Source organism: Mesoplodon mirus (assembly GCF_964341445.2).
Source record: "Mesoplodon mirus genome assembly, chromosome: 5".
Classification (NCBI taxonomy): domain Eukaryota; kingdom Metazoa; phylum Chordata; class Mammalia; order Artiodactyla; family Ziphiidae; genus Mesoplodon; species Mesoplodon mirus.
Genome location: NC_138980.1, coordinates 2,359,142 through 2,385,691, shown reverse-complemented (window position 1 = coordinate 2,385,691; position 26,550 = coordinate 2,359,142). Strand labels below are relative to the sequence as shown.

General features: G+C 58.1%; 1 protein-coding gene across 2 annotated transcripts; it reads left to right on the top strand.

Moving 5' to 3' along the window:
- Window positions 1–24,334, top strand: WNT9A (Wnt family member 9A). 2 transcript variants are annotated; one of them, XM_082621483.1, is made up of 4 exons: window positions 1–163; window positions 19,743–19,999; window positions 21,089–21,339; window positions 23,661–24,334. In XM_082621483.1, exons 1-4 carry the CDS (start codon window positions 69–71, stop codon window positions 24,141–24,143), a joined length of 1,086 nt encoding a protein of 361 aa, XP_082477609.1. In that variant the 5' UTR covers window positions 1–68; the 3' UTR covers window positions 24,144–24,334. The 2 variants fall into 2 exon arrangements, with proteins under 2 accessions (XP_082477609.1, XP_082477608.1); XM_082621482.1 differs by having other exon boundaries at window positions 21,089–21,351.
- The last annotated feature ends 2,216 nt before the right edge of the window (window positions 24,335–26,550 follow it).

The window sequence follows — 26,550 nt, the reverse complement described above, 5'->3', positions numbered from 1 at the left end:
GGGCGGCGGCCGCGGGGCGCCCAGCGCGGGGCCGGGAGCGCGATGGTCAGCCGCCGCGGCGCGGCAAGATGCTGGATGGGCCCCTGCTGGCGCGCTGGCTGGCCGCGGCCTTCGCGCTGACGCTGCTGCTCGCCGCGCTGCGCCCCTCGGCCGCCTACTTCGGGTAGGTGCCTCGGCAGCCCGGCGGGCGGGGCGGGCGGGCCGGGCCCGAGGCCGGCGCGGGCGCGAGGGCGGGGGCGACCCAGGTGCGCGGGGCGCGGTGCCCGGGCTAGCGAGGGCCCCCGGGTTGCCTGGAGCTGTTTGTTTGCGGAGCCCGCGTCGCTGGGTCCGCGAGTCCGTGTCCCCGTGGCGCGGAGCGCGGAGAGGGGCCGGCGTACCCGACGGGCTGGCGTGAGGCCCCGGTGCTCCGTGACCCCGGAGCCGTAGTCGCTGCGGCCGCACCCGCGGCCGTGCGTGAGGCTCCCTGGAGCTCCGGGACCAAGCTCTGGTTATCGGCTCCCTTAGGCCAGGATTTCTTGCCAAACGTCTGGAGCCTCCCTGGCCCCTGCAAACCCACCCCCCCTTGCAGTTTCCCCCTCCTTTCTCTCCTCGAGAAGTTAATTTAACAACAACAAAAAAATACGTACAAAATCCAGATGTTCCTTGCTCTGAGCCCCAAAGGGAAAAAAAAACCCTCCAGACTGGAGGAATTTTATTTTTCTTGAGCTTTGCTTCTGACGTTCGCTCGGGCCCCGGCCCGCGGGAGCGCGTCTGTGGGACCTCTCCGGTGCGCAGGGCCCAGCCCAGCCGTGAATGCTGCCTCCCGCCGCCTCCAGGGTCGCTGTCCTGCGCGCTTCTCCGCAGCAGCAGTTAGTGTGGTTTGGGCTCGTCTCTCTCCGACGTTCCTTCCTGCCCTTCCTCGTTCCTCGCTCCCAGATCTGGGATGTCCAGCCGGGCGAGCTTTGGGGACCCTCGCTGTACTCTGCAGATGGGCACACCGGGGTCTGGGTGGCATCGTGTGGGCAGCCCTCCGGATCTCCCCAGTCTCCCCGCCTCCTTACCCCGTGCCACTCCTGGAGCCGAGGCCACCCCCGCGTCCTGCCCAGTCCCTGTCCTGCGTGCCCTGCGGCCGTTCCCGGGCTGCCGCCCTCCACCCGTCGTCACCTGTTCCCTCTCCCCTGGACCAGGCGTCGGCGCGCAGCGTCCTGGCCGGCAGAGGGCCCCGTTGGTCCAGAAATGTGGCACTGCCAGGGCGGGGAGAGGCCGACTGGGCGAGAAGCCCTGCAGGTGTATCCTGTTCTCAAAGAAAATAAAATATTTTCATGGGAAACTTTCCCTTTGTGTTTTTCTCCCCCCTCCCCCTTCTCCTGTTCTTTTTTCCTGGGTTGTCTTCCAGGGTCAGCTCCCTGTCTCCTTACCCTGGAGACCCCACCCCGCAGCCAGAGCTGCGGCTGTGGGTTTGGCCCGCCTGGGGCCCAAGCTGTGCAGAGGCTGGCACGCCCCTGCATGCCATCTGTGCAGCCTTTGCCTCACCCTCTCGGGCAGAGGGAGGGTCAGAGGCTGGCTGTCTGGCTGCAGGTCCACGGTGAGTCACGATGGCCTGTCAGCCAGCTGTGCCTTCTCGCTGTCCGGGCTCAGCCATGGGTCTGCTCACCAGGCTTCAGACACACCCTAGGCTTGTCTGCGCCACGCTGTGCTCTGCTTGGAGTCTCCCTGCTGCTGGCCTTTTCTCTGGGAAGATCAGACCCACAGGGTGGCGTTCAGGGTCCTGGCTCCCGCCCTCCATCCCAACCCCTGTAGCATCCCTCTTTTTCTCCATGTTTTCTCTGCACTTTGTACCTTCAGGGAAGTGTGGCCAGTGGCTGTGTGGCAAGTCAGGAGGGCTTGGAGCCCCTGTGGCTTCTCCAGCTAGCCCTTCTGGCCCTGCTCTTTAATCCCAAAGGCCCCCTCAAGTGAGGCTTCCCAAGCCCTGCCCCGTGGGTAGCATAGAAAGCAGTTCTGCTGCCTCTGCTGGGGGTACACCCCACTTCCCCCCTCCCCCTGCCACCAGACAAGAGAGACAAGACTCAGCTTGGTGGACGGAGGTCCTGGAGGATGGCAGACTCTGTGCCAGCCCCACAGGCAGAGAAGGTAAGGGACCCGGTGCTGGAGTCCACTCAGGATAGCACCAGCCATGGAGGCCCAGCCTCTGGCTAGCAGTGACTGGCTGAGCCTGGGTCTGGGGCCCTTTCTCCTGGCTTAGTAAAGGGGCAGGAGCCAGAGGGGAGGGGGAGGAGGAGATGGCCCAAGGCAGGCAGGGCCAGGCAGGGCTGGGCCAGAGCCAGGGGGCCTCTCTGTGCCTTGTGCTGGGGCTTCCCTCCCCACCCCAAGTACAGAGGGAACAGGGGGAAGGAGCTGGGATCCAGCCCTCCTCTCCCTTCCCCCACTCTGAAAGCTCTGCCTGGCACAGAGGCTCACAGGCAGGGCAGCTCCAGTTACAGCCCAGAAACCCAGAGAGGCTGGCCTGGGGGAGGATCACGTGGGTGGTGGGAGCCCTCCCTGCCCCGCCCCCCCTCACCCCCCCAGGCTGCAACCCAACCCGCCCTGCTCCTGCTGTCCTGCTCAGCCTCTGGCCACCAGGCAGGGCCCTCCAGGTCACCTGCCTGCCATGGGAAAGGGGCTCTCCTCTCTTCCTCCCTGGCCTGACCGTTCTTTTTGGTGTGATTAGCAGGTGGTGTTTCCATCTGGTTCTCCTGGGGCTACAGAGATGTCTGTGCTCTGGGGGCCTAGACAGCTGGCCTGATGCTCTCTTGGAAGGAAGTGGAGCCTGACTCTAAGCAGGAAGAGACTGTCCCAAGGTCTTGTGGCAAGTCTGAGATACAAACTTGGACACCCCTCCCTGCTGCCAACCACCAGCCCCCTGCCCCACCCCATAGATCTGGGTGGGCTCTCCCATACTTTGCTCCTCTCTTGGCGTTATCTCAGGTGAGAATATAGAGCTAAAGGGTGGGCCTTGTGTGCTGAAACCTGCTCAGGAAGGGATGCCCCAGGCCCTGGGGCAAGCCACCCTTGTGCTCCTCTGAGCCTGGAGCCAGAAGCTGGATCTGGGGATTTGGGGGATCTGTGCTTGCCAGAGCAGGGTCTGGGCTCCCCAGCGCCTTGCTGCCTTCTTCTTAGAGGTTCCGTGTGTGTGCTGAGCCAGCCCCCAGCAGAGGCCCCTGGGAAAACTGCTAGACAGGCATCCAGGGGCTGCACAGGCCAGCGGAGGCCTGAGGCTTCCAACGTGATTAATCTTCTGGAGAATAAGAAGGGGCACGGTGAGCCCTGAGGCTCTCTCATGGTGTTGGCTTCAGCACTCCACATTATACAGGAAACATTTGCAGGGTGATGTGGGGGAGTGGGGCACTGCTGTGAGGTCTGGGCTCGTCCCAACTCTCTGGTCCAAGTGGCCTGGAGGCCTGCATGGCAGAGGCAGCGCCAAGCGTGAGACTAAGGGCTCCCCTAGCCCATGAGGGGCGCTGGGAGCCGGTTTGAAAGGCAGCTGAGGTGCTCTGGACCATTGCACATTGGGGGGCGGGGGGCAATTGGCCTTGGGGCCAAAAGTCTTTTTGTTACTGAAACGTAACTCACATCCTGTAAATTTACTTAGTTGAAGTATACAGTTCAGTGGTTTTTAATACATCCACAGGGCTGTGCAGCCAGCACCGCTATCTAATTCCAGAACATTTTCATCACCCCAGAAACCTCATATCCCATCCCCCCCTCCCCCAGCCCCTGGCAACCACTAATCCACGTTCTGTTTCTGTGGATTTGCCTATTCTGGACATTTCATATAAATGGAATCATACCATATGTGGCCTTTCGCGTCTGGCTCTTTTCACCGAGCATACTGTTTTCACGATTTATTCACCTTTGTAGCAAGAATCAGTACATCATTCCTTTTTGTGACTAAATAATATTTGACTAGCTGGACATATGGCAGTTTCCTTCCACCTATTCATCTGTTGATAGACACTTGGGTAGTTTCAACCTTTTGGCTATGTGGATAATGCTCCTGTGAAAATTGGTGTACAAGTGTTCTTGGGCCTATATGTTTTCAGTTTTTCTCGGTACATACCTAGAAGTAGAATTGTTGGATCATAGAGTAATGCTACGTTTAACCTTTTGAGAAGCCACCGAACTGTTTTCCACAGCATCATTTTACATTCCCATCAGTAATGCACGAGGGTTCCAATTTCTCCACTCTCCGCCAATGCTTGTTAATTCTCTGATTTTAAAGAAAACATATTTTTTTGTTTGTTTTTAAATTCTGGCCACCCTGGTAGATTTGAGGTGGCATCTCATTGTAGTTTTGATTTGCATTTCCCTGATGACTAGTGATGTTGAGCATCTTTTCATGTGCACAGTGGCTATTTATAATGTCATTTTGGGGAAATGTCTATTCAGTTTCTTTACCTACTTTTTGGCTCAGTGGTTTGTCTTTCTGTTGAGCTGTAAGAGCTCTTTAAATGTTCTAGATCTATTCTTGGACTGAGGAGAACCTGTTTTCTTGACCTGTGAGCTGTCATGCTCTCACCCCTTCATACAGGGGCTGCACCCATGGGTCTTCACAACAGATCTTCCCCCTGCTTGGCCCCCAGTGGACTATGTGGGGGGCCAGGGTGCAGGTGGCTGTTCATTTGCTGGAGCCTGGTCTGGGCCTGGGGCTAGCTGGGGGCCCTGGCACTGTGCTCGAGGTCTGCCCCAGAGGGGCTGCTGTCATTGGGGTGAGGGTGGACTCTGAGTGTGGGTCAGGGAGGGTCGACTGCCCAGTGCCAGGAGGTGAGGGCATCTCCTCTGCTTCTCTGAATACTGAGCCTGGGGCTCAGCTGGCGGTCCTATGTGGCCACGTGCCTGCTGGCTGCTTGGAGGAGGGGCTCCCAGCTGGTCCCTAGAGTAGAAAGAAGGAGGGAAGGTTTCCTGGGCAGCAGGAGCGAGCCTAATGGTAGAATGACAAGGCTGTACGGTGAGCCTGTGAGTGGGCAAGGGATAAGATGGAGCCCTGCTAAGAGAATGAGACAGCTCTGACAGGGGCTTGGGGGGCTTGTGTATGGGGCTGAGGGCTGGGGCTCACCTGTAGGGGAGGTCAGCCTTTCACAGAGAGGCTGGGGAGACCCAGAGTCCACTGGGGCTAGGGAGGGGCTGACAGAGTGGGAGGTGTCCTGGGGGATTCCCCGGCCAGGGGTGGTGGTGCTGTGAGCTGAGCAGGCAGGAGCTTAGGGAGTCACGTGGGTTTGGGCAACAGGGCAGGTGCTACCCATGGAGACCCACCTCCGGACAGACAAGCCCGCAACGGTCCTGCAAGGCCTCAGATCTGGTGTTTGAGGGAGAGGCCTTGGAGAGCAGTGTGCTTCAGAGGGTCAGGAGAGGGTAGGCCTGAACTGGCAGCTGAGGTGGGGGAGGGCCCAGGCGATGGGGCCCTATCCACAGTGTCCAGGGCAGCTGAGGGGCTGGCAGGGAGATTGCTGAGGCCCCTTGGAAGCCCTGTGGGGAGACCTCAGAACAGCAGGTGACGAGGGATGCAGGGCAGGGTCAGCAGGCTGCGGGAAGGTGCCTGGGGATGCGGGGAGGGCTTCAGGTCAGGGGAGGGAGCTCCAGGGACAGGAGAGGACAGTGGTGTGGTGTGTGGAGGGGCCTGGGCTTCCTGCCTGCCAAGGAGGGGGAATTCTTGTTGGACTCCTGGTCCAGGACCTCTGTGGCCAGCAGAGGGACCTAGGTGTTCCAGGTTCCCAGCCTGTGGGTCCAGGGCAGACATGGGGAGGCAGCTGGAAAGAGCAGGCGGGGGAGGCAGAGGGGATCCCTTGGGGAGCTCACTGCCCCCTACATCTCTCGTCTCCAGAGTCCCTCCTGCCTCCCCCCCTCCTCCTGGCCAGTCTTCTCTGGGGGGCTGTGGACTCCCAAACCGTTGGCCCCTGCCTGGCCTATTGTCCCCTTCCATAGGCTCCTGGGGGGGCCTTGCCCCGGCCCCCTCATACAGAGACCAGAGAGAGGCAGGTGGGAGCATCAGGCCAGGACTGGGCCTCTGGGCTGGGAATCTCGTGCACACAGGCCGTGGAGTCCGGTGGCCTCCTGGTGGGGTCTGAGGTGAGGAGGAAGCCGCCGCCATCTGGCTCCCCTCAGCTGTGTGAGCAGATGTTCTGCCACAGCCGGCGGCCGTCTGGACGGGAGGACAGCTGGCCTAATCTCACCCCCGTCCTTGCCACTGTGGTCCAGGACCTGACTCCAGAGCCATGGGCACTAGCATGATCCTGCCCAGGCTCCCAGGGTGGCCCCAGACTGAGGGTGGCGCCCACCACCCACCCCAGGGGCCTTGTGATATAGAGGACAATAGAAGTGTGTGGGTATTTTTTCTCCTGGAAAAGAATGCACACACACGATTCCTCCCGGGGGGCTGTGGGCCCTGAATTCGGGGAGGAGCGATGAGCTGATAAGGGGCCTGGCTTGGCTTTCCTGGCTGTAGAAAAATGACACCTGTCAGCAGGGCCGGCACTCAGCCCCCTTAATCCCAGCCTGGGGGGCACCCGGCTCCCTTTGTGTATTGTCCCAGAGGTGGGGGTGCCCCTGCAGTGCCCACCCTGGCTCAGCAGACTGCAGGAGGTTTCAGAGCAGGCACAGTTGTCTGGGAAGTGGGTGAGGCCAGGTTCCTGCTTGAAGGTCAGCCTCTGGTGGGTGGGGAACAGGGCCACTGTCCTCATGGGCCTACCCATCCTCCTGGGTGTGCCTCAGCTGTTTCCTCTTCCAGGAAGCCAGAGCATAGCCCAGAAGTATTGCTCCTTACCTGTAGCTCACCTCTGGGGAAGCCAGGAGGTTCCCTTGTGGTGTCTCCTCCAAACTGCACTGGGCTGGCTCTTCCGAGGCCTGTGAGGGGCCCTATCTCCCCTCCGCTTCCTGGCTCTGCACCCAGGAGCCTGGTGTGGGGTCTGAGGTGCTCGTTCACCAGGTGGCCAAGCCCCCTGCTCATCCCTGGCCCTGACCTCCACCACGCTGCACCCACACTTGCTGGCTGGGCCATTACACCTTCCAGCGTACGGATGGTGGGCCAGGTGTAGCAGACACAAGACAATGGGGCCTGGATGTTGGACAGAGGCTTTGCGGGCATTTTTGCTGTGGGTGCCGTGCTGAGGGCTCCGCTGGAGCTCCCAGGGGGCAGGTGGGAGGCGGGGGCTGAGGACCCCACTGAGCGAGGGTCGGGGAGGTGGGAGCAGGTGGCTGCCCATGGTGCATAGCAGGTCTGAGCAGGCCTCTGGAGTGGGGCTTGGTAGCATGGGCTGGATGATGACCAGCCTGTTTTTCTGCAGGGGCTAATCATTAATGGACTGGGCTGGGCCAGGGTCTGTGGGCTGGGCCAGGGTCTCCAGAGGAGGGCAGCCCCACTCTGGACAGTGTCAACCTGGGTGGTGTGCTGGCCATCTGGCTCTGTGACCTGCGGACACAGCCCGCCACGCTCCCCTGCTCCTCCCAGTGAGGTTCCTGGCTGGCCTGGTGCCCCTAGCCACAGGAGGAAACCCGGCCGCCCAGCTGGCAGGCCCTGCACCTCGAGACCGGCAGCCGGACGAGGGAATGGAAAAAGGCAAGCCTCAAGCTGCGTTTGTTTTTCTTAGCGATACCTGAGGTAGACGTGGCCAGGGAAGTGGTCTGGCCCGAGAGTAGAGGCTGCCAGGGGCTCCCAGACCAGAGCACACCAGACCTGGCTCCCTCTTGGACAGAGGGAGCAGCAGTGGCTGCCTCAGGCCACCCCAGGGTGGGGTGTTGATGGAGGCTGTCCCAGTGTCCCCCGTCTGTGTCTGGCATGGTGCTAGGCCCCTGGAAGGCCAGCTCCAGGAAGGAAACCAGATATCAAGGTGATGCTCGTAGCGGCGGCGGTGGTGGTGGGGTCTGGTGGCTCTCTGAGCACCTGCCCTGCATCTTTCCTGTCCTTTGTGGCAGCCCCGTCGTGGGTCCACAGCCACCTCTGAGGCCTGGGGGTGTGGTGACCAGGGCACAGAGGTGGCCCGGTCACTCTGGTTCCTCCATGAAGCCACCGCAGCCCGTCTTCTCCTTGCGGAAGTCAGTGAATCTGGGGGTCCCATGCAGCCTCAGCCACCTTCCTGGGGGCTTTTGGCATGCCACTGACCAATCTGGGCTCCATCGTCCTGCTCTGGAAAGGGGGCAGTTGGCTGGTGGCCCTCAGAGTCTGGGGATCCCACAAGTTCTGCTCGCTTCAGGGGCCAAGTGTGGACGAGGACCTTTCTCTTAGGCTTGGGGGTGCCAGGCCTGGTGGGCAGTGCTGTGGGTCCCAGTGTAGTGGAGTTTGCTGAGTCATGTGTCTGCCAGCTGACCCCCAGGGTGGCCAGGCCTTAGCTAGGCAATCCCCTGGACAGTGATGGATCTGCGGACTGACCAAGAGCTCTTCATGCCCTGGAATCTTCGGGCCCCATGAGGTGGGGACGTCGGGGCCTGGCGGTTCTCACAGCTGATGGAGGTGACAGCTGTCATAGACACAAGGTCTTTGCCGCAGTGTGACCTGTACTCAGGGAGCTGCCCTCCTGCCCTGCTCATCCGCATCCCTTGGCCCTCACCTCCTCCTTGGCGTGGCAGGGCACCAAGTGATGGTGGAGTTCTCGGGGAGCCCCTGGCTCTGGTGGTGTCTGTGCCCGCCCCACACCCGCCTGCTTGGGTGGGAGGCTGCAGACCCCGGGAGGGTGGAGGGTTAATCTCAGAACCAGGTCTCAGCACTGGAATTTGTTTTGAATTTGATTCACACAGAAATTAAACGCCGTCTGGTGGGGCTGAGGTTTCCTTGGCAGGGCGCTGTGGCTTCTGGAACTCTGGCCTCTTCTCCTTCCGCCCAGCCCAGGGTCTCAGCTCCCCATGCCCGGGGAGCTGGGTTTGCGGGCAGGGTGGCCCTTGTGGTGGCTGGGCCTGTAGGCAGGAGGAAGGGCAATCGAAATCTGTTCCCCTACCCCACCTGTGAGTGGGAAGGGGTGAGGTGTTCTAGGGGCTGAGTGATGTGGGACAGGGATGGCTCCAGTACCAGCGTGGGCCAAACCTGCACCCACCCTCTTCCGACAATGCCCGTCCTGCTACCTGGCTGTCCTTGGGGCAGATGTGAGGATGTGTGACTGGCTGGGTGCTCAGAGGGGCTGCGCTAGTAGTCCCCAAGCAGTCGGGCATGACAGCCTCAGGCCTGGTCCCCAGAGGGGGTTGGGCATCCCCAGACTCGGCTCTGTCTGTCCTGGGTTCTTTCCTGCTGCCCCAGGGCTGGAGTGTGCTCTCTGCAGAGCTCGTGAGGCGGGGGGGGGGAAGCCCTCAGCAGCGTGGGACCTAATCCAGGATGATCTGGTCTCAAGATCCTTACCTCGATTACTTCTGCGAAGACCCTTATTCCAAAGAAGGCACCTTCTGAGGTTCCAGGTGGCTGTGAATTTTGGGGACCTTCATCCTGTGCTTCAGATTATTCCTGCAAACAGTTTCTCAAATACGGCAGCCAGCATATGGTCAGAGATAACTTCGTGTGCAAGGAAATGCAGCCAAGGACTTGCAGAAATGATGGCGGCAGACCAGTAAACAGAGCATCCCACACTGAGTACAACACCTCTCTCTGTGCTTGCAGGAGCAAGATAAGCTTGGGATATCTGTAGGGAATGAGAAGCCACAAAAACTGACCCAGCGAGCTTGGAAAAACCAAATCGAACTGGGAAAAAGTTTAAGTAGTAGACTGATCTGAAAGCAGATTACAAACAGTTGAAGAGAATTAGCAAACTGTAAGATGGGTCAAGAGAAATTACACAGAGTGTGGCATGGGAAGGCAGATACACGGAAAGCAGAGAGGGTGAGAAACCTGGGGACACAGTGAGGAGGTCCCACATGCTCCACCAGAGGCCCAGAGGTAGAAGAGAAGAGGAACTGATGGGGTGATATATGGAGAGAATGGCTGAGAATTTTTCTGAAACTGACCAGAACAATCAAGCAGATTCAAGAGGCCCAGTGTCTTTCTAAGCAGGAAAAAAAAAAAAAAAAAAAGTTCATGCCAGAACATGACAGATTGCAACTGCAAAACACCAAAGCAATCCCAAAAAACAAAATACAGATTACCTTCCAAGGATTGTCAGGCTGACAGCTAAGTTCAGAACTGAGAGCAAAGCCAGGAGGTGGTGGGACCATCCACTTGGTGCATGAAAAGAAAATAACTGCCAGCCAAGAACTCTACGCTCGGTGAAGATTACTGTAAAATGAGGGTGAAATAAAGGCATTTTCAGACAAATTGAGAGTTACTCTGAAGGAAATGTTGACGCCGCAGCTTAGGCATGGGAAATGGTCCTGCTGTGTTCCAGACACAAAAAGGAGTGAACAGCAAAGAGAAGGTCACAGGGAAGGAGGGGATAAGGGAACATTGAACAACTTCCTGTTGGGTCCTAAATGTAGAACTAAAATACACAACAGCATATAATTCCAGGGAGTCAGCAAGGTTGTGTTCTCAGGCCTCATATTACCGAGAAGGGGGTGGTATTGACCAACATTGAACATGGGTAACTCATAGACTCATGTTGTAATTTTGAGGGTAACCATGAAAATAATGGAAATATATGACTTCAAATTAACAAAAGGAAAAGCAGAATAATGAAAACAACCCAAAAGAAGGCAGGAGAGGAGAAAAGAAAAAAGAGGCATGGCCAGCAGAAAGGATAAACTGAGACCCCAGGACCCCAGTGGATGAAATGTTCCAGGCATAAGGCTGAGGTGACGGGGGTTGTGGTCAGGTCCTGAGTCTAATTATAGGCTCTGGGTGAGAGACACACGATGTAAGGATAGAGAACATAAGAGATGGAGAAAGAACACACCAGCTCAATGGGCCATAAGGTAAAGAGGGAAATGAGAGTAGAGAGAGACTCAGACTCAGCACAGTGATCTGAGCTGTGACTCTTTTCGTCAGTGACCTTGGGCTGTGTCGGGCTCAGTCTGGTGCCCTGAGGCTGCAGTTTCGGAGAGACTGAAGCAGCCACAGTGGTAGCTTAAATGCATATTTTAGAATTGGAGAGACACTTGAAAGCACTCAGAAAGTGTCCATCACAAAAGTGAGGAAGAGAAGTAAGGTAAACCGAAAGAAAGTAGAAGTAGTGTAGAAATCAACAACAAAAAAATGTGCCTTAGAGATGAACAGATCCCTCTCTGGGAAGGTCTTAGAAACATCTGAGGAGACTAACCCAGTGAAGAGGCGGCTCAGAGTGCTAGTGTCCAGCTACGGGGACTATCGTCACAGATTCTGCAAACAAAAACAAGGGAATGTCATGTACAGTTCCATGCTGATAAATCTGCAAGTTCAGAGGAAATGGAGAAAACCAAAAAAGTAACAGAAACAGATTCAAGGTATAGAAATACTGACTAATACTATAGTAAGCAAAGAAATTGGGTCATTGGGAATGTAAAGTGGTATGGCCACTGTGGCAAACAATCTGACAGTTCCTCAAACAATTAAATATGGAATTCCTCTATGGCCTAGCAGTTCCACTCCTGGGTATATACCCATGAGAAATGAAAACATATGTTCACAAAAAAATGTGTACATGAGTGGTCATAGTGGCATTATGAACAATAGCTGAAGAGTGAACAACTCAGGGACTCCCCTGGCAGTCCAGTGGTTAAGGCTCTGCGCTCCCAATGCCAAGGGTACGGGTTCCATCCCTGGTCAGAGAACTAAGATCCCTCATGCCACAGGACGCGGCCAAAAAATAATTTAAATAAGTAAAATCAATAAAAAGAGTGAACAGCTCAAACGTCCATCACCTGAGGAGTAGAAAAATAGAATGTGGTATATCCATACAGTGGGATATTATTACATGCTACCACATGGAGGGACCTTGAAAACAATGTGCTAAGTGAAAGAAGCCAGTCAGAAAAGGCCACACGTTGTTTGATTCCTTTTATAGGAAATGTCCAGATCAGGCAGACCCACAGAGGCAGAAGGTAGATTAGTGGTTGCCAGGAGTTGGGGGAGGGGAATAGGGAGGTAATAGCTAAAGAGTACACTATGTAGTTTCTTTTTTTTTTTTTTTTTTTTTTGCTGTACGCGGGCCTCTCACTGTTGTGGCCTTCCCGTTGCGGAGCACAGGCTCCGGAGGCGCAGGCCCAGCGGCCATGGCTCACAGGCCCAGCCGCTCCGCAGCATATGGGACCCTCCCGGACCGGGGCATGAACCGGCGTCCCCTGCATCGGCAGGCGGACTCTCAACCACTGCGCCACCAGGGAAGCCCGTAGTTTCTTTTTGAAGTGATGAAAATATCCTAAAATTGACTGTGATGGTGTTTGCACATATCTGCAAATATACTACAAAACGCTGAATTATATACTTTAAATGGGCAAATTTTATGGTAAGTGAATTATATCTTAATATATAAAGGTGTTCTAAAAAAAAAGAAAAAGAAATTGGATCAGAAAGGAAATGTTTCCACCAAGAAAATGTCAGCCTGCATGGCTTCATGGCAAGTTCCACCAAACAGTCAAGAAGACACGATTCTAATCTGACACAACTCTTCTAGGAAATGAAAAAAAAAAAAAAAAAAACAGAACTTTTGCTAAGGCACTGAAACTCAGCAGGAAGAGCATGGGAGAAGAAAATTACAAGCATGGATGCAAACATCCTAGACAAAACATCATCAAGTTACATCAGCAATACAGAGAAAGGATAAAACCCATCATGGCCAACTGGGTTTATTCCAGGAATGCTTAATGTCTAACATTAGAAAAATCAATTAGTGAAATTCCTCAATTTAGCAGATTAAAGGAGAAAAATCACACATCAAAAGATGCAGGGATGACATTTGATAAAGTTCAACATCCATTTGTGATTTTAAAAACATTCATAGCAAACTAAAAGCAGAAGGGAACTTCTTTTACTTGATACAGGGTGTCCAGAAAAACACACAGCAAACCTCGTGCTTAACGGTGAAATGGCAAAAGCTTCCCTTTTAAGACCACGAGTCAGACAGGGATGCCTATCGTCACCGTTGTCTAAATCTGGGTGATGCCAATTGTCTTCACAGACCCTCAAGCATGACGGGAGTCGTTTCTCTCGTGTAGCAATCATGCTCTGGCTCTGTGAGTGCATTGACTCCTGGTCTCTGGCCTGGTAGTGCCAGTCTTTAGGGCGCCCTTGCATCTGGAGGGGTGGGTCTGGGTAGCAAGAGATGAGCAAGGATGAGGGTCCCCACTTTCTGGTGGTGGTGCCCACAGTTCTCTCCTTCACTTCATGGCCACACATGCTGGCAAGGGCACTGGACAGCTCTGTGCTGGCTGGTGGCTATGGAGCTGGGGGTCAGGAGGCTGGGTCCCAGAGGGCAGCTGGCAGATTCTGCATGATTATGCTGATGGCCCTAGCCAGTGTAGGAAGGCAGGAAGAACCGCATAGTAAGAAAATAGACTGGTGTCTCTGCAGACTGCATGATTGTACACAGAGCATCTGAAAATCATCAGAGATGAATTGCAACACATAGCAAGGTCACCAAATACTAAATCAGCATAGGGTCAGTTGGACTTTTGTAGGTCAGCAACAGAGGGAAGACTGACTTTATAAAGTTATTTTATTTTTATACACTATCACTCTGGAACACAGACTGACTCTAATACAGGGCAGCCCTGTGGGAGGCTGTAAGACTTCAGACTTCAGTGGGGGAACGTGTAAGACTTCAGAGAGAGGCAGGAAGGAATTCTGAGTAAATGGAGAGAGGTGCTGTTCTCACCAATGGAGAGATTCAAAATTGCACATACAGGGGACCTCCCTGGTGGCGCGGTGGTTGAACATCTGCCTGCCAGTGCAGGGGACATGGGTTCGATCCCTGGTCTGGGAAGATCCCACATGCTGCAGAGCAGCTAAGCCTGTGCACCACAACTACTGAGCCCACGCGCCTAGAGCCCGTGCTCTGCAACAAGAGAAGCCACCGCAATGAGAAGCCCGCGCACCGCAACAGTAGCCCCGCTCGCCGCAACTAGAGAAAGCCTGCACACTGCAAAGAAGACCCAACGCAGCCAAAAATATATAAATAAATTTATAAAAAAAAAATTGCACAGAGCAGTCATGACCACCCCAGTAAACGTGTGTGCAAATGCAGAGCCAGCATGTGCCCTTGGAATCTGTTGGAAGGAGCTCCTGACGGAATCCCAGTAAAACGTCAGGAGCTCGTGACACTAGCCCAGGGTGGAGCCTGGAAATGAGCCACATGTGAGGCTGCTGTGACATCACAGAGCAGCGAGGAGATGGAACCTTTGGGATCCTGAGGGAGGGATGCTGGCCCCACCAAACTTCATGGGCAGATGTTGGTGTCAGCTGGATGGAGAGCTGGATGTGCACAGCAAGATGGGGAAGCTTTTGGAGGATGTTTAGGAGATGGTTTATGACATTAGTGGTGGGAGTTGAGAGTCCCTGGGCACAAGGCTGTTTCTTGAGCTGGGTGAGAGCTGTGTTTCCCAGTTGTACTGCTCACTTGCATGTGTGTATTATATCTTTTGAAGACACCCGAGTGTTGTAAAGTGCCAGACCAACATTTAGATCTCATTTCTTCCCAGGAACTGGGTCCAGCGCTGGGAGAGGACAGCCAGGTGGAGCAAGGGCAGCCAACCTGGACTCAAGTCCTCCATGGGCTTCCTGGGCAGGCCCATCGACCCGCCTGTCTCAGACCAGATGCCCTCGGAGAGGGAGGGGCAGCTGTGTTGAGCACAGTGGCAGGTGCACTGGTGTGGGCAGCTGGGCGGTTGGAGGGTCTGTGCTGTGCCAGGTGGCCTGGGCACTTTCTGGGCTGGAAGGCGCAGCCCCTGGAGATAGGCTGTGTGGGCAGAGGCTCATTGCTCCAGGCTGGCATACAGGGCTGAGAGCCTGTGAGGGGTTTCTCCATGCCACTGGCTGTATGTTGAACTTTGTCATTTTGAATGGGCCACATGTGCATGGGACAACTTGTGAGTGGCTCACACGCTATAAGGGAGAAGAACGTGTTTCCTCTGCCCCAGGCCGCCTTTATCCTGGGTTGTCCCATGCACCCAGAGGTATGCATGCAGGTACTCTGCAGAGGTAGGCCTGTGCCTTGCACTGAGTGTACACAGCAGGTGGGCTGCGGATTTTCTGAGGCCTGCTGAATACTGGAGTGGATGGATCCCATTTATTCATCCAATCTCCAGTCTTTCTGAATACCAAACAGTGCTTCCAGTGTTTTTGCATGACAACATTGCATTGGGTAACATGTGAGTGACATACGCTTGTACGTTTTTTCTTGCTGACATTAAATTTTTTATTTTGCTTATATGTTTTAAGATAACATATCTGTAGTCTGTATTTCTAGAAAGAGATTTGGTGGGTGAATTTTTATAGATATGTCAGTCCAGAATTCCAGCCAAGGAGGAACACCTCCTTCCCTGTGTCCTTGACAATAATCCTATGAGACATTGATTTGTACTCCTCTGATGAATGAAAAATAACCTATCAATATAGTTTTATTTTGCATTTTTTTGAGTGAAATGCAAATAAATTTGTTTTGTTTTGTTTGGTTTTTTTTGGCGTTACACAGGCCTCTCACTGTTGTGGCCTCTCCCGTCATGGAGCACAGGCTCCGGACGCGCAGGCCCGGCGGCCATGGCTCATGGGCCCAGCCGCTCCGCGGCATGTGGGATCCTCCCGGACCGGGGCACGAACCCACGTCCTCTGCATCGGCAGGTGGACCCTCAACCACTGCACCACCAGGGAAGCCTGCAAATAAGTTTTTAACAGCCAGCTATATTCCCTTCCCTTGAACTGTATGTTCATATGCCGTATCCAATTAACAGTTGATTCCTTTGTTACCGATCTAGAGGAAAAGATACACCTGCGTCCACATATGTACATGCAACACATGCACATGTGCCCACATGCGCATGCCCACACACAAGCAAAGAAACTTGGTCCTTGGCCTGGGATCTGAATTGCAGCATTTCCTCTGATCTTTGTCTGTTGGTCTTTGGATTCTATGCTACTTTTTTTTTTTTTTTTTTTTGCGGTATGGGGGCCTCTCACTGTTGTGGCCTCTCCCATTGTGGAGCACAGGCTCCGGACACGCAGGCTCAGCGGCCATGGCTCACGGGCCCAGCCGCTCCGCAGCATGTGGGATCTTCCCGGACCGGGGCACGAGCCCGTGTCCCCTGCATCGGCAGGCGGACTCCCAACAACTGCACCACCGGGGAAGCCCTCTATGCTACTTCTTGCTGTGCAGAGATTCTTGTACATTTAGATAGTCTAATTTATTAAATTTTAAAGACATTTTGGATTCTGAGTCACTCTGACAAAAGCCTTCCTGATTCTAAGAATGTCTTATGAACCTCTCATCTTTTCTCCAGCACTTCTGTGGGTTCCTGTTTGTGTTGTCATTTCCGCCTCTTGTCCCTGGGACCTTCTCCACTGAGCCCGGACCCACCTGACGGCCACCCTCTTCCCTGTACCCCATGCATTGTCTCACACCGGCACCTCCGTGAGGGTTTGTCCTCTGTCGCTGCACTCCAGGCCATAAGCTCACAGGCTGGCTGCACTGAGTCCACACTGACTGTTAAGGGGGCCTGGACAGGGGGCAGCTAGGCCCCCATAAAAGAGAGGTGGGGACGTGCCACCTTGGGATGAGGGACGCCGGGGGGTAGAGCAGTGCTGCCCCCTTGGGTTTCAGCCTCATGCCTACCATGGGAGCTGGGTGACGGCTCAGGGGAAAGGCCTTGCCCTTGGGCCTCAGGCCTCAGCCATGTGGCCACGCGATTTTCAGATGGCCATTCCTGGACTTGAGCTGACCCTTCCTCCACATCCTTCTGCCCAGAACAGATGTAGACCCCACCTGGCCTCAGGAAAGTGTCAGCTTGCCTGTGGCTGTGTTTATGGAGCTGCCTCTGATACCCTGGTGGACATGCTGAGGCCAGGTGGGAGTGAAACTACCTATAGCTATGTAGGCTGGCCCTGAGTGTGAGGGACCCCTGAGCTAGCTCCTCGTGTGCAGTGTGGGCACAGGCTGGTACCGGGTGGAGGGGGCCCTGTCCTCAGCGCCCACGTGCAGAATTTGGACACAGGCACCCCCACTGCCTCCTGGAAGACTGCAAGGCAGCATCACCTGCCATTTGTCTCCCTCTCCTTGTCCCTTTCCAGCCCGGCCCCAGGTCCCCCCAGGATGGCCTTACAGTAGGGGTCTTCTTGGATGCCGGAATGTTTTGGCAGCGGTGGGAGCTTGGTTAATCTGAATCCTGCCTGGGGGATGTGCTGGTTGGAGGCTACAGTGCTTTAGCCATGTGGCACGCAGTTCTGGGCACAGCTGTTGACATTCCTGTCTGGGGACAAGTCTCCACTGTGTGAGCTGTCTTTGTGTGAGGAGTATGGCTCTTCCGGCCTCCAGCCCAGGGTCCTCGGGCCCCTGCCTGCTCACCCTGCCCCAGCACAGCAGCTGTCCTCAGGCAGGGGCCTGGAAGTCCACAAAGCTGCCCCCTGACATCAGCCTCTGCCACATCCCCATGTCCTTAGGCATGAAGTCCTAACGCTAGATAAGGGGTGCAGGTAACTGGGACTGGCCTGCGCTGCCACCCCTCCAGTGCATCGTCCCAGCTCCAGGCTCATGTGTCTTCTCCCCGAGGGTCTTACTGCCTCTGCATCCCCACTGCTCAGTGGCCCACAAAGGATCTGTCCGTGTCTCAGGGACCTTTGGAGCTTCTCCTCTAGCCAGCACCCATGCTGGCCTCCCACTGCACACCCAGGGGCCCCCTGATCCAGAGTGTTGCTTACGGAGAGGGGCACGGGTCCTTCAGCAACGTCTGCACAGACCTGAGCTGGCAGGGATGCCTCTGTGGGCTCTGCTCACCCACACCCTCGGTCTCAGGGTTGGGAGCAGTTGCCGCCTCTGCTCTCCCACAGCTCACTGGTACGCTAGCTCTGAGCACTGTGGAGAGCAGGGCCAAGGCCTGGGGTGGGTCTTCTCAGGGTGCCCGCCATGGCCTCACTCATGCTGCACCTAAGTGTGCAGAGGTGGGGGGTAGTGGTCCTTTCCGCTCTGCACCCCTAGGCCTGACCCGTGTGCTCTGGTGTTCTGGTGGCCTCCTTGCCCAACGCTGCCTGGGCCTCCTGTCAGCCTGGTTCCCGAGCCTCAGCGCCCTGCTTTGCTGTTCTCAGGGTGCTGATCAGCGAGGGTGAGACAGGGGCAACTCCTTCAGGGACCGGGGTCCAGAGGCCTCAGGGTAGGGCTGATTCTGCTTTGCACGGGCCCCACCCTTACCAGGGTGGATGCAGCGACTCCTCTCTCCACTAGGCAGGGCAGGGCATGCTGGGGTGTGTGTGCATGCAGCTACAAAATGTGGTACCCCAGGTTGTCCCCAGGGGAACCTCAACCTGCAGCATTACTGCTGGAGTCTGTTAGAGGGTGGGGTTCTAGAAGGCCCTGCCCACATCCCTTCCCCTGTAGAAAGCTGAAGCTCTCTTATCAGCCCAGTGGCCACCGTACCCCTGAGGGGGCTTTGGAAGGACAACAAGAAATGGGATGGGGCACAGTGTGGGGCTCCAGTATCTGTGGACTCCTGGTACCCTTGGTTCCTGGGGTTGGCTGAGGTGAGAGGTGGGGGCTGGGGCTTGTTTCTAAAGATGCTCTAGTGGTGGGCTCTGAGCCCCATTTACATCCAGGTGGGCACCTCTGCCTCCCGAGGGCTGAAGGTCTGGGTGGGGCTGGGCTTGGATGTTCCTGGAGCCCAGATGTGCAGTTGTCTGTCTGGGGACACTGAGGCCCATGGTTCTGAGCACAGAGAGGGCAGAAGGCCAGAGCCGGTCAGTCCCTGGATGGAGCAGCTGGTAGGGAGTTAGGGCAGGCAGGCCAGACAGAGGAAGACAGACCCAGGCCAGGGCCTCGGCTCAGCCAAGAGAATGGGTGGAGTTGCACAAGAACCAGGAGCCCACTTCCTGGGTGGCACCTGGGACCTGGGCTGGGAGGCCCCTTCTGGTGCACATATTCCAGGAGACCCCATTGGAACCATGGGGGCCATCTGCACAGGCTTCAGGAGGACAGGGAGTGAGCCAGGGCCATCCTCAAGGGACCACAGGGCCGTGGGGGGCACCCCTAGCTGGGGATGGCAGAGGGTGGGGGTCCTAGAGCAAGCTGGGTGAGCAGACATGGGAGTGGGTTGGGCAGGGTACAGTAGATGTACGTCTCATGTGGCCTGAGGCAACTGTGCCCGCTCCCTGCCTTGGTTTTCTGCCCTTGGCCAATACCCTGGGCTGGGCAGTCTTCCCAGGTGTGTGCGTATGAGGTTCTAGCTGTATGTTCCTTCCCCTGTCATCTGACCTGGGCAAGTGAGGCTGGTGTCAGCTGGGGTGTGACTCCCTGAAGGGACTTGTTGGGGAGGGGTCAGCATCCATGTGGGTACCTGAGTCATGCTTACTGGGCAGCTAGTGTGAGAACCCAGGGCATGCAGGGGGCCAGGCAGGGGTCCACAAGCAGTTGGCAGGGCAGGACGTGAGTGGATATGCGGGCAAGCGGGTGTAGAGAGGATGCCTGGTGGGCACGGGTCCCACGGCCTTCTCACCGCCCCCCCCGCCGGGTTCTCTGTGGCCTTTGTGTCCCTGTCCCTGGGCCCGCTGCCCCTCCTGCCCCCCAGGTGGGCCCACGGGGGCTCCTATCCAGTTGCCGCCATGCTTTCCGGCCGAGCAGGTTCTTCTGCTGCCCCAGCATCTGCAGCCCTCGCCCAGCGCCCACCTTCTGCCTCTGGGGCGGGGCTCACTCTGGCCTCTCTGTGCCCAGGCTGACGGGCAGTGAGCCCCTGACCATCCTCCCGCTGACCCTGGAGCCGGAAGCAGCTGCCCAGGCACACTACAAGGCCTGCGACCGGCTGAAGCTGGAGCGCAAGCAGCGACGCATGTGCCGCCGGGACCCCGGTGTGGCTGAGACGCTGGTGGAAGCGGTCAGCATGAGTGCTCTCGAGTGCCAGTACCAGTTCCGGTTTGAGCGCTGGAACTGTACCTTGGAGGGTCGCTACCGGGCCAGCCTGCTCAAGCGAGGTGAGTGTGCTGGGACACTGGGCCAGAGCAGGGAGGCAGGGCCTCCCAGCCCTGGTGTACGCCCCTAGTGCATCACCTCAGCTGAGTTCCAGGTGACTGGGCGGTGGGTGGGACTGAGCCCCCTGCTTCCCCCTTCCCCTTCCTCCTGCCCTCTCCCCCATGCCCGGTCCCTTCTCACACCTGCATGGAACAGTTGCTGGTGGCACAAGGCGCACGTGGTCAGCTGTGACAGGGCCTGAGGCAGCTCTGATGGCTCTTGCCACATGGCAGTGGCTGAGGCCCAGTGCCTGGGCACAGGAGCAGGTGTCCAGCTGGTGCCCCAGCCCAGAGCACGGAGCCTCCTCTCTTGTGTCTCCTTCTGCATGAGTGTGCCAAGGGGGACTCTCATCTGAGTCTCTCAACAGCGTTGTTTTAAAAACTAGGGGACACGGGGGAAGGGTAAGCTGGGACGAAGTGAGAGAGTGGCATGGACATATATACACTACCAAATGTAAAATAGCTAGTGGGAAGCAGCCGCATAGCACAGGGAGATCAGCTCAGTGCTTTGTGACCACCTAGAAGGTTGGAATTGGCGGGTGGGAGGGAGACCCAAGAAGGAGGAGATACGGGGATATATGTATATGCATAGCTGATTCACTTTGTTATAAAGCAGAAACTAACACACCATTGTAAAGCAATTATACTCCAATAAAGATGTTAAAAAACAAAACAAAACAAAACAAAACTAGGGACCTGAGGCCCAGGGCATGGCAAGGCTCACAGAGGGCCCTGGCCAGTCTAGTAGGTTGGAGACCCAGATGGATAGGGTCTCTGATTGCTGGGCACACCTGTGGCCCAGTACACTCTGGGTTCTCTCCTGCCCCTGACCAGTCCTATGTCTGGGGCACAAGGGAACACCTCCTGTCCCCAGGTGCACATGGCAGCCCAGGCAGGTATGCCCCTCCCTGCGTGGAAAACACCAGGAAGGAGCCTTCCCGCAGACCCTGCTCTATATGGAATGTGTGCCTGGGGATGCCAAGATTTGGCTGCACCCGAGTGAGACGGGGGCCGCTGTGGCCTGCTGACCTGCCCCTGCCCCCACCACCCCAGGCTTCAAGGAGACAGCCTTCCTTTACGCCATCTCCTCTGCTGGCCTGACGCATGCACTGGCCAAGGCGTGCAGTGCAGGCCGCATGGAGCGCTGCACTTGTGATGAGGCCCCTGACTTGGAGAACCGAGAGGCCTGGCAGTGGGGTGGCTGCGGGGACAATCTCAAGTACAGCAGCAAGTTCGTCAAGGAGTTCCTGGGTCGGCGGTCTAGCAAGGATCTGCGAGCCCGTGTGGATTTCCACAACAACCTCGTGGGTGTGAAGGCAAGCGGGGTGGGGTGCGGAGTGGGAAACGGTGCAGGGTGGGGGGCGCACAGGGCACAGGGCAGGGCATGGGGTGGGTGTGGGGTTGCAGGTGGCGTGAGTTGGGGAGCAGGGCGGGAAAGTGCAGAGGGGTGGGCAGGGTGCATATGTGTTTAAGGGCTGGGATGCAGGGGCTGAGGGAGGCGCATTGGTGGGGGAGAGGGCTGGGACGAGGTGAAGTCGGCTGCCTCTGGGGCTCTGTTCCAGCCACTGGTGACAGCCAGGGCCTCCAGTCCTTCTGCTTATAAGGCTCATTACTTACCGGCTGGGCAGGGATACTAGTTGTCATGGTGGGGAGCTCCATGGAGGGGTGCCCCATGGTCTCCCATGGTTGGGTGGAACCAGAAGGCCTACTTGCTGCTGGCTGGGGAGCAGGCAGGTGGGTCTGGCTGGTCAGGGCCACTGGGAGGGTCTCCCTGCTGGGCACCATCTAACCAGGAGGACAATGGACTGGCCCCTACCTGCCAGGGCTGAGGGGTGGGTGGTCCTGTCACCAGGGACCTAGGTGGACAGCAAACGGGTAAGTGTGTGGTCCAGGGGTCCCAGGGAAAAGCTGGGGGTGTGGCTGGCTCAAGCTGGGGAGGCTGCTTCTACCTCAGGGGCACTGTCTGTGGCCAGGACTGTTCCAAGGAAACTTGAAACAAAAGACTCAAGGTGAAAAGGACTGTTTCAGCTCTCTTGCTGGGCCCTTCTGGGAGCTGCTGCTGCAGGCATGGCTGGGCCTGGGGGGACCTGGCTCTGCAACCACTCTCTACCCACCTGCCAGCCCCTTGGCTCCACGCCACTGGAGGAGGCATCAGGTCCCGCCACCTTCACTGTGGACAGAACACCCCACCCTCTTAGTCCCTGCACAACCTGGACAATCAAATGCCTCCCAAGGCTCAGCCTGAGCTGTGGGATAGTCAGGGGCTGGGAGGGGGATCTGCGTGCTTGCTGGGCAGCCCTTGGGATACGGAGCCCCAGCCTGGGGGCTGGAGGGGGCGTGAGGTAATTAATGGCAGCCTCACTCTGAGCCCCTCTTTATTGAGAAGCCAGAGTTCTGAGGTGTGGGCTTATTAAAGAATCAATTTCCCCCTTTTCCACAGGAGCTCTGCCTGCCTCTCCTCCCACCCTCTGGGGAGGGGCGCAGGCTGATTAAATCCCCCATGGGAGGCCCTTTCTTTTCCTCTGCACTCGCCCTTTTGTAAGCTATTAATGAAAAGTCAGAATATGAAAGTGCTCAATTAGCTCCACTGGCCCTGGGTAAGCCTCGTTTTAATTAAATTTGTCCGGGTGTCTCAGCAGAGCATCATTAAATGTGACTCTTCTGTTGCCTGGCTGGAGGGCAGCTATGTTTCTTAATCCCCCTTGAGCCGACTCTCCCTGGGGGCAGTGTGGGAGCTCAGGCCCGGCTTGGGGCCCACTGGGAGAGGGACCTCCCCTTCCCCTGCCGTTCTTCTTCCCTGTGTCCCTCTAGGGACCCCAGTGTGGAAAGTCAGGCAGGAGGCCCCGTGGGACAGCTGGGCTGACTCCACGGCTTTGCAGGTTGGACCCAAGTCCTGGGAGGGGAAGGGCCCAGCCCGGGTCTTAGGCAGCTTCCCGGATGCCACGCGGAGTGTTGGTGCTGTGCCATGCCTGCTCCTGCCCGCATGTGTGCAGCGGGCGCAGCCCCCTCCCATCTGGACCTCTCTGGAGGCTTTCTCCCACTCTCCAGGTTACTCGTAGCAGGGTGGGGGATGGTGCCGGCACATGCAGTCGCCTCCGATCCCTGTGCTCAGGCAGGCGCATGGTCAGCTCAAATGTAGACTCTAGTGGCCAGTTCTGTCCACTAGGCAAGCTAACTTGCTTGTCCTTACTTTTGTAAGGAGCAGACTGCTGAGGACAGACTGTGTGGTCCGGGGGTTGCTGACAGGGGGGCTAATGCGGAGGTGTGCCCTGCCTTGCAGAGGGCAGCCTGGGATGCAGGGGTGGGAAGGGAGGGCCACGATGGTGCAGGAGGTGGGTTCGGGGTGCTGTGGTGGCCACTCTGAAGGTGTGGTGCTGGCTATGGGGTTTCTGTCCTGGGTGGTCCATGGCTTGGAGAGGGAGGGACATGTGTGGGTGCCAGGGAGCCTGGGTGATGAGCAGTGGTGACCCCCTTTGCCTGGGCCTGGGTCTGGGGGGCCATGAGGTCTGGCCGGCCGTGAGGTCTGGCCCTGGGGTGAATGGCAGTTCCAGCCCCTCTGAGGGTTGTCCTTGGGGACTGGTCTCCAGTCTGCTCAGAGTGGCCCTCATGCCCACCTCCCTCCCAGGTGATCAAGGCCGGGGTGGAGACCACATGCAAGTGCCACGGCGTGTCAGGCTCATGCACCGTGCGGACGTGCTGGCGGCAGCTGGCGCCTTTCCATGAGGTGGGCAAGCGCCTGAAGCACAAGTACGAGACAGCGCTCAAGGTGGGCAGTACCACCAACGAGGCCACCGGCGAGGCCGGCGCCATCTCACCACCACGGGGCCGGGCCACAGGGACGGGTGGTGGCGACCCACTGCCCCGCACACCGGAGCTAGTGCACCTGGACGACTCACCCAGCTTCTGCCTGGCCGGCCGCTTCTCCCCCGGCACTGCCGGCCGCAGGTGCCACCGTGAGAAGAACTGCGAGAGCATCTGCTGTGGGCGCGGCCACAACACACAGAGCCGGGCGGTGACCCGGCCCTGCCAGTGCCAGGTGCGCTGGTGCTGTTACGTGGAGTGCAGACAGTGCACCCAGCGCGAGGAGGTCTACACCTGCAAGGGCTGAGCCCCTGGGCCTGGCCAGGCTGCTGCAGGGCTGCAGACGGCGCCCCCAGCGCGAGGAGGTCTACACCTGCAAGGGCTGAGCCCCTGGGCCTGGCCAGGCTGCTGCAGGGCTGCAGGCGGTGTGTGCCATGTGAGGGGTCTACACCTGCAAGGGCTGAGCCCCTGGGCCTGGCCAGGCTGCTGCAGGGCTGCAGGCGGCGCCCCCAGCGCGAGGAGGTCTACACCTGCAAGGGCTGAGCCCCTGGGCCTGGCCAGGCTGCTGCAGGGCTGCAGGCGGCGCCCCCAGCGCGAGGAGGTCTACACCTGCAAGGGCTGAGCCCCTGGGCCTGGCCAGGCTGCTGCAGGGCTGCAGGCGGCGCCCCCAGCGCGAGGAGGTCTACACCTGCAGGGGCTGAGCCCCTGGGCCTGGCCAGGCTGCTGCAGGGCTGCAGGCGGCGCCCCCAGCGCGAGGAGGTCTACACCTGCAAGGGCTGAGCCCCTGGGCCTGGCCAGGCTGCTGCAGGGCTGCAGACAGTGCACCCAGCGCGAGGAGGTCTACACCTGCAGGGGCTGAGCCCCTGGGCCTGGCCAGGCTGCTGCAGGGCTGCAGACAGTGCACCCAGCGCGAGGAGGTCTACACCTGCAAGGGCTGAGCCCCTGGGCCTGGCCAGGCTGCTGCAGGGCTGCAGGCGGTGTGTGCCATGTGAGGGCTCTAGACCTGCAGGGGCTGAGCCCCTGGGCCTGGCCAGGCTGCTGCAGGGGTACAGGCGGTGTGTGCCATGTGAGGGCTCTAGACCTGCAGGGGCTGAGCCCCTGGGCCTGGCCAGGCTGCTGCAGGGCTGCAGGCGGTGTGTGCCATGTGAGGGGTCTACACCTGCAGGGGCTGAGCCCCTGGGCCTGGCCAGGCTGCTGCAGGGCTGCAGGCGGCGCCCCCAGCGCGAGGAGGTCTACACCTGCAGGGGCTGAGCCCCTGGGCCTGGCCAGGCTGCTGCAGGGCTGCAGGCGGTGTGTGCCATGTGAGGGGTCTACACCTGCAGGGGCTGAGCCCCTGGGCCTGGCCAGGCTGCTGCAGGGCTGCAGGCAGTGTGTGCCATGTGAGGGGTCTACACCTGCAAGGGCTGAGCCCCTGGGCCTGGCCAGGCTGCTGCAGGGCTGCAGGCGGCGCCCCCAGCGCGAGGAGGTCTACACCTGCAAGGGCTGAGCCCCTGGGCCTGGCCAGGCTGCTGCAGGGCTGCAGGCGGCGCCCCCAGCGCGAGGAGGTCTACACCTGCAAGGGCTGAGCCCCTGGGCCTGGCCAGGCTGCTGCAGGGCTGCAGGCGGCGCCCCCAGCGCGAGGAGGTCTACACCTGCAGGGGCTGAGCCCCTGGGCCTGGCCAGGCTGCTGCAGGGCTGCAGGCGGTGTGTGCCATGTGAGGGGTCTACACCTGCAAGGGCTGAGCCCCTGGGCCTGGCCAGGCTGCTGCAGGGCTGCAGGCGGTGTGTGCCATGTGAGGGGTCTACACCTGCAGGGGCTGAGCCCCTGGGCCTGGCCAGGCTGCTGCAGGGCTGCAGGCGGTGTGTGCCATGTGAGGGCTCTAGACCTGCAGGGGCTGAGTCCTTGACCTGGGCGCCCCCAGCATACTTGGTTACATGGCAGGGGCAGGGCCAGGGAGTTGGCTGGGTTGGCCATCTCCGCCCTTTTGTCTCCCCATCTCGAAGGCCCAGTCTGACCTCTGCACCCCCTCTGTTTGTCCCTCCCCATGACCTGAGAGCTTTGCACAGATGCTTTCCAAGCTGTGTCCCCCTAAATCACCAGGTGCCCCTCCTGCGCTGGGTGCCCTCTGAGGAGCAGCGGGCACACCTTCGTGACCACACGGTCTCTGTGTGAGCTGCCTGTGGCCTGTCCTGCACCAGCACTGGCTTAGAGTCAAACCACTAGGGGAGAGAGGAGATGCCTGGCTGCCCAGGTGCGAGGGGTCTATGGCCGGCCCCCTCTGACATCGAGTACTTCTCTTTGGAGTGATATCAGTGACTTTTAAGTTATTTTTATTTAACTAATATATAATTATTCTTTTCTCCACCCCTGCAGTCTCCCAGGCTGTGGCTCCTCCGCCTCTCAGCAGAGCCGGGCCTGGAGGAACCCCTTTCTCCCTCCCCTCCACGCCCCCTCCTAAACTGTTCTCCTGATCTGCTTTGTCGTTTGAAACCACTAAATCCAGAGAGACATGCTGTCGTTGTTTTTGAAGAAGTAAAGCAGGCTGTGTCTGGCCACCACCCTCAGGGTTTCTGGAAGCCAGGTCCCATGGTCCAGGTCGGCTACCCATAGCAAGGCTGACCTGGGAAGTGGACGGGCCCTGCTCCGCACCCTGCGGGCACATGGCTCCACACTCTAGCCTCCTCAATGCAGATTCTGGGGCTAGGGGTGGCAGAAGGTGGCCTGTTCTCCCCCA

Coding starts and splice junctions, on each gene's coding strand:
- WNT9A (XM_082621482.1), top strand. CDS start 69: ATGCTGGATGGGCCCCTGCTGGCGCGCTGGCTGGCCGCGGCCTTCGCG. Junction 20,000..21,088: donor GGCCAGCCTGCTCAAGCGAG/GTGAGTGTGCTG, acceptor CCACCACCCCAG/GCTTCAAGGAGACAGCCTTC. Junction 21,352..23,660: donor ACAACCTCGTGGGTGTGAAG/GCAAGCGGGGTG, acceptor CCTCCCTCCCAG/GTGATCAAGGCCGGGGTGGA.